This window comes from Malurus melanocephalus, unplaced genomic scaffold, assembly GCF_030028575.1.
Source record: "Malurus melanocephalus ecotype Western Australia unplaced genomic scaffold, MMel_1.1 scaffold_198, whole genome shotgun sequence".
Lineage (NCBI taxonomy): Eukaryota > Metazoa > Chordata > Aves > Passeriformes > Maluridae > Malurus > Malurus melanocephalus.
Window position 1 is genome coordinate 790,532 of NW_026623430.1, and position 7,617 is coordinate 798,148.

The 7,617-nt window shown below is 37.6% G+C and overlaps 1 protein-coding gene across 1 annotated transcript in view; it reads left to right on the top strand.

Moving 5' to 3' along the window:
* Positions 1 to 7,617, top strand: part of ADAMTSL1 (ADAMTS like 1) — a 370,874-nt gene that overhangs the window by 215,621 nt on the left and 147,636 nt on the right. Inside the window, exon 3 of the mRNA XM_057373470.1 lies at positions 3,528 to 3,655. Coding sequence (XP_057229453.1) covers positions 3,528 to 3,655 — 128 coding nt within the window. The remainder of the gene's footprint in view (positions 1 to 3,527; positions 3,656 to 7,617) is intronic.

The following is a 7,617-nucleotide window of genomic DNA, read 5'->3' on the forward strand; positions in this document are numbered from 1 at the left end:
TTCTGTAAGCATCTTCACCTGAGTACCCTATTTACTGACTGTGATTTCATTTTTTACATGTGATACTTTTTGCTTTGTGGTCCAATAGCACAAGGTGTTCCTCCTCTCTCTCTTTAGACAAGTCTTTGGGAGTTCTCTTGCCCATTCCCATTGGAGCTGAGGTGCAGGGTGATAGATGCAGGATCACCATCAGATTAAGGCGTGTATATTAAAAATATATGGGATTAAGGATGATCTGGTTTTGATTAATACTAGCAGATTTATTTGTTTTTACATTTCATTGATAAGCAAACTGCTTAAGGGTGACATTTCTGACTTGTTGCTTTTGCTGTTAGGACATCCTGAGTTTTGTCTGGACAAAGCAATGAGTATTTCCTGGGAAGCTCAGGCTGAGCTCCACCTGGAATGAGCAGAAGGGTTAAGGAAGGTTCTCTGGTAACAGCAACAGGGCAGAATGAGCCTTKATGATGGCATTTTGCTTCTTAACATACATTGGCATTTTGAGAACCATCAATCTGGAGTACCTCTGGCAGAGGTAACAGACTTTTTCTATGATGGAAGTGTTACTTAAAGAAGGCTTTAAGTTGTACCAGCTTCACTCTTTCCAGCCTTAAGGGCATATACAATCCCCCTCCTTCCCCCTCYCCATTTTTTGTTCCTTTTCTTTACTCTGCATGACAGAAATTTTGGGGCTTTAAGTTTAACCRCAGAAGTTCTTGCACTGAAAATCTCTCAACTGCTACTTTCATGTAGGAACTTCAGTTAAGTTCATTTTGTTGAAAGTTGATAGAAATTATTAATTACCAGTGTAAGCTACTTTAGAAAAATCTACACTAAACAATGAGTTCTTAGTTACTAATTGTATATATATATCCTTTGAAACTGGAATAGATCCATAATGGACAGTTGCCTTCAGATTTAAAATTACTTTTCAGGTATTGCTAGAATTTCAAGCTCATTCTTAACCATGTAGTTCRCAGGAAGAAAAAAACACTCTACTTTCTTCAACATTAAACATGGATGGAGTTKAAATGAATTATGTTCATTGCACTTGTTTAAAGAAAACTTGGAGCTTGTTCCAGCTTGAGATCACATGTTTTTTGGGAATATATAGGTCTTGTAACAAATTTTGGAATGCAAGTAATAGGCTCACAGATCTCCTCTGGGTGGGATTTCAATTTATGTCAGAAAAACTTGGACACTTAGAATGTCTAGTTGTGCTGATGCTTTTAATTTGTGGTGACATAMGAGTGCTTGGTTCACATGACTTTTCCTTGCAACCTTTTTGAATTATATTTTTGGGCTTTCAACCAGGGGTTAATGATCAGGTCAGGCAGTTTCAAGATACTTGTTTTCCTATAAAGTGGAAGTACAGACATGTATTTTCTTTTTGAGAATAAATCAAATTCCAAATGCTCGTATTAATTTTATAAAAATTATTCTTCAAAAATCACTCATGTGAAGTAACCTCAGTAAATTGTTGTGTCTTCTCCTATCTCAAATGTAAATCTGGGGACTGGGTCACATCTATTCATAGTCAGAATTTGATAACTTATGAAACTTTAGTTTTTGCATTTACCCTTGCAATTATTTTGTGGATTTTTTTTTTTTGTATTTTAATAAAGGTAAGATAAAATGAGAGTGCCAAATAATTGTTGTACATTCATTAGATAGACTCTGTATTATCTCTCATAGGTGAAATTAATTTTCTTTTCTACTCAATGGTTAACAATAATCAAGGCTGGTATATTTCATGTGTTTCATTACTAAACTTCTTCACACGGCTTCACTGAATCTAAATTATTCCAGTGTTATCTCTGTGTCTCAAATAATCCCTTGATGTTTCCATCAACAAGGAGCTTCTGGTTGATAGCCCAATATCTCCAGAGAGGCAAGGGAGGGGATCRTCCTGCTCTGCTTTGCACTGGGCTGGCTTCACCTCARGTGCTGGGGGCTACCACAAAAAGACATTGAACTGTTAGAGTTCCAAAAGAAGGCTACAAAGATGATGAAGTGTCTGGAGGGAAACCTGTGTGAAGGGTGGCTGAGGTCACTTGCTCTGTTCAGCCTGGARAAGACTGAGGGGAGGCCTCTCTGGGGTCTCCTTCCTCATGAGGGGAAGAGGAGAGGCAGGCAGTGATCTCTGTGTGACCAGTGACAGCACTCCAGAAAATGGCATAAATCTGTGTCAGGAGGAGGACAGGGTTGGATATCAGGAAAAGCTTTTCACCCGGAGGGTGGCTGAACACTGGAACACCTTCCCAGGGAAATGGCCACAGTACAAGCCTGACCRAGTTCAAGAATRTTTGGGCAATGCTCTCAGGCACWTGGTGTCTGATTCTTGGGGTGTCCTGTGCAGAGCCAGGAGCTGGACTCGATGATCCTGATGGGTCCCTTCCAATTCAATATATTCTATGATGCTCTGAAAGCTGAAGTTGATTCCCGTAAAATGGGCCAGCAGTGATGCTTGCTGATGTTTCTCCTTTTAATGTGTACCTTTAAAGTCTCCCTCATATAATTATTTTGCCTTCTAATTTATTTTAAGTGCAGTTAGAAATGCTATTCATGTGCTGGCCTACAATACAAGCCAAGCTTTAAAGGAGAGCACTGCCTGTCTCCATCAGACACAGGCATTTTTGGTCCACCTTTGCAAGGCTGGTCAGTTTTTCCAGCAAAACCATATTGCCCACTCAATATCTAGATGATTTGGTCCATACAAATCTATGTTTCTGAGGTATATCTGCATAAATGAAAATGACATGCTGAATACAGGTATGACTGCTTTATTTRTTGCAGGTACTGCTGTATGATTGTGCTTAACCCTCGAAGAGCTGAGCATTTCTGAGTCCTTCYATGCTGCCTGTCCATGAAGCTGTTTGTGCACAGCTAGTGGCATTAACAGTGACAGTGTCTGGGTCTGTGCCTGACACTGGCAATTCCTGCTCTTCAAGAAATGTGCCTTTTCTTTTTTAACAGTTAGGGAAATGTTGCCCAGTTTCATTTAGACAGAGAAGCAATGATAGTTCCAATTMCTTATGGTGAGTGCATGAAGCAAGTATATTGAATGCCTCTGCAGYACATTAAATTCACTATGTTGTGCCTGAGTTTTTTTTAGGAGCATTTTGGAAGGCACCTTTCAATCCTTTCAATATAACCTTTTCATGGTCTCTAACATAGCAGCAAAATTTCAGAGCAAAAKTTGTAATGTCTATAATACTGCAGTTCTTCATCAGAAAAAAATCTTTTGTCTCACTGTTGTTCAAAGAGCTGTCTTAGAGCAGTCTTCCCTATCCTCAAACTGAGACAAGGTGTGATATTCAAAAGATGAAAGTAAATTCTTTCACCATTCACTATTAAGGAACTGGTTGTCAACCAGCAGACATACCAGAGAGGAACAGATTTATTCAATTTATTCAGTGCTTTCAATAACCAGGATGATATCCAGTGAGAAGAAAAGTTAAGCTAGCAACAATATTTCTGACACTTAAATATTTTTCCTGATTTTTTTTCCCTCTCCCTCTCCTCAGAGCTCCAGAACAGCTCGCTCAGAGGAAGACCGAGACTCCCTGTGGGATGCCTGGGGCTCGTGGAGCGAATGTTCACGCACTTGTGGAGGGGGGGCCTCCTATTCACTGAGACGCTGCCTGAGCAGCAAGTAAGTGGCTGAATGATTTTTACTTTACTGATGGAAAAATTCAACTTACTCATATGTGTCAGACCATAAGAAGTGACCAATGGARGTCTTGACCTTCATCAAAATTGTCATCCCAGTGGCAAAAAATTATGGTGGTGGTTTTTGTTTTTAAATTCAGGCAAGCAGCCAACATGCTTGATATGGCAACACCCTTTAAAATATAGCAAGAACCCATGGAGATGAAAGAGTGGTCTGGACAGCTTGCAAGGCTGCCAGCTCCTGAAACTGAAACTTGCCTGCACTTTCATCATTTAAGCAGTAAGAGTTGTCATTTGTTCATACCAGAATTCAGATAATTCACTATGTTTAGTACCCTTCAGSCTCAGCCACACTGACTTTAAAAGCATCACATTGATCAAATGTGGCATCCTGAGCTACATAAGAAATGGTAAGAATTCTGCAAAGGATGTCTTACAAATTAAATTTCAGGTTGGAAGTCTTCATTAGTGGCAAAGCCCCCCGACAGAAGCAGAAATGTTCGGATACAAAGGGGAATTCTGGGTACCCAGTCAGGCATCTGAGATTTTATTCTTACCCTGTTACTWGCTTGCAATGGAAAATGAACAAGTCATTTGACCTTTTTTCCACTGTATAGTGTATGTAAGTTTTACCTACAAAATATTTCTAGCAAATATTATTTCTATCTACTTTAGGAAAAAAATTGCCTGCAGTGAACATGGTTTATGTGATAAATATAAACAGATTTCTGATAAAGGATATGAAGGGAAACTCCAGACCCAAACTTTATGACTTGATGCCATGTCTGATACCTTATATATTGTAGTATAAAAAAAATCTAATACAATTTTCCATCCTGCAAATTTTTCTTTCATATTTTTATTCATATGCTTATAAAACTGATGTTAATATAACAAACAGTGGCCATGCAGTCCAAATAATTTCCTCTCTCTGACATTTTAATATGCAGTGTTGTTYAGCGAAGATCGGAAACAGCATAAGGCATTGAACCATAGCAACCACAATAGGATATTGTGTATTTTAGCTTTATCCATGAACAGTTTGTTCTCCTAGTTGCCTCAWTTTGAGCTGACTCTGTGCAAAAGTCTTCTGGAAGAAAAGATGGGCAAAGGTATCTCGTGAAATAGGTGGAAAAACAATGTTTTGCTATTCTGCTAGATAAAAGAAAAAAGATTGGTTTTAAATGTGGAGCCAGATTTTAATATGTTGTTAGTTTCATAGCTAGCCAATTGTGATTCTGAATTCACCTCAAAATCTGAAATTTCAGAGAGAGGAACTTAATTTTAATCACAGTATATAATTTTCCATATTAAAAAAAAAAGTGACATTCAGTATTTTGCTTTCATGTAAACATGTACCTAGGTCTGTCATGGGATCTGGGGAATCTCAGCATAGGGGCTTTCTCTGCTCCCTCATCAGAACTGTTCTGGTAGGTTACAGAGGGCAAATCTTGAAGTTCTGAGTAATAGMACTTGTCATCATAGTCTTCTGTAAGTATAGTCTTGTGAGTATAAACCATTTTTCTGGACTAATTTTGATACTAGTGCTGTTCAGGATGATCCTGAAGTTTCACCCATGAAAAAGAAATACCCTGATAAAACACACAGGATTGGTTTCCATACCCTGCCTTTCTGTTACCCTATCAGGACATAAGCAATGCTTCCTGCCTTAAGAAACCAACCACAAACTACAACCCATTCAGACAKGGAAACCTCCAGCTTCCAGGATGGAAAGCAGAGTGTTAATTAGGTTAATTGGCTTTTGGTAGCCAGTAGCAATAAATAATACATAGTAAGATTTGTCCTGGAATTAGCAGTCTATCAAATGTGTGATAGTTTTTCCTTTTTTATGGTCGATTTGCAATTCTTAATTAAGGCTTTAAATGATTAATTTTTCTGCTAGCAAGCATTTTAAGCTATTTAGTSAGAAAGGGAGCAGGGTAAAGAAGCTTATCCAAGGTTTTCAAATAAGCCTGTACATGAGTATTTCAAACTTGGCAAGGCAAGACCAAAATGTCCATCTCTGAGAGACAATTTCTTGGTCGGTACAGTTTATCTCATGTATTTATTGTGTGTAATTTCACTGCAGCATGAAGGAAGATACTAGATTTTTCTGTCAAATAAAAACTGGCAACACATTTAGTTGTTTTGGAATAAATTAATTCTAAATATTTCTGATCCTGGAAGGAATTTTCATGTGCCTTTTATCTTTTAGCACTGTATGAGGTGACTTTCAGAGTATCACATGAACAGGKAGAGCCCAGTGTATTGGCTTTGAAGAACTACAAAGATTAATTGCCRTTCCTAAACACCATTAATATGTATAGCTAAACAAAGGAAACCAGCTTTCTTTCCAGCTTTTGTTTGCCAAAGTTATGTTAGTGCTGGTGTTGTTTGTTTTGGGAACATGTTTTGTGTTAGGCCTTCACAGCTGTGATGAAAGAATGGAAAGTGTTAGTGAAAAATTCTGTATTCTAGTGTTTTAAATGGCAAAAAATTCAGGGTAGGGGCTGTTTAACAGAAAATTTCATTAGAACAACTGGTTCTGATTATGCTAAGGACATTATGATAGTGATATAAATACATATGCCAGTCACACAAGCAGACAGGCTTTGTCAGCCCAAGTCAATTGTATGTCCTTGTATCCCATGCTGACAGCAAGCAGCACTGGTTCACTCCAGGGGCAGAATWAGCCCAGGGAAAATAAATTTTTGCTAATTAGAATTAACAAAGTTAGAGTGCTAAAACTCAAAGGATGACTCTTTCATAGTCTTTATTTGCATTAACCCTTCATAGCTTTTGATTCTTGTTATTTACACAAAATGACAGACCACCTTTAAATTTTACAGGGTTTTGCCTCAACTCACTTGAAAGTGAACATCCCAGACTAATTRCGTCTTAGGTAACAGGGTAACTATCTTAATCATTTTATCATTTGAGAGTGTTTTACCCTTCAGTTTTCCTATTTTTTTTAATGAACTGCTATGCAGCACTACTCATCAAAACCTGCAGAGAGGAGAACCACAGACCACTCCTATTTTTTTAAGGGCCAAACTACCCATTGTTGAGCTTCTGTAGGGAAGCAAATTTTATTAGCTATTGCCTGCTTTGGCTACAGAGATTATGGAAATACATAGGCAGAGCAGACAGAGGGATACTACAATGGAGTCTTTGCCCTCTTGCTCAGAATCCAGGTATAACTTGTTGCAGTTTATTGTACAGCACAGCTGGCATTCGTCATCTAGCACAGTGATTGACAGTAACACAAAAACCTTCCATCCAGGTGTTAATAATTGTCCATATTGATGCGAGCAAACTCAAACAGAGTAATTACAAATGTCTGAATTAGATATCTGAAATTAATGTGCCTTTATTTCATTTATTGAAATACATTTTCAGATTGTAAAAGAAATTGTAAATTCTCTTACTCATTTGTTCACACRTACTGGTCTAAAAATATTGCATGTTTTCTGCAATTGTACTTTACATATTGACAAGTACTATGGTAGTAGTGATAATATTTTGCTTTTGGCAAGAAGATAATTGTGATTCTTTTTCTGTCATCTTCCAAATTTACCTTCACTTTCTTTTAAAGCCAGGCTGCAGGTAGCAGAAGATAAGCATGTCTTAGAGTTTTGCAAATTATTTTTGCTCATAGTAGATAAGTAGTCTAGTTTTTAAACTGCTTAAAAAGTCTCAATGTTACTGTTGCTTCTGTTTATGAAAAAAAAMCACAAGAATAATTTGAGTGCTGAGGTTGTTATGGAGTCCCATGGATACTGAATCTGAGTTAAAGGGCCAAAATTTGAGATAATCACTTATACTTCTGGGAAATAATGTGTAAACTTCTGAATAGAGTGGAGGTTTTTCCCCATTAAGTGAGGGTTTTATGTTTAGTAGCAGAAAAAAGTCAATATTAACATTTTCCTGACAAATTTCTCTCAG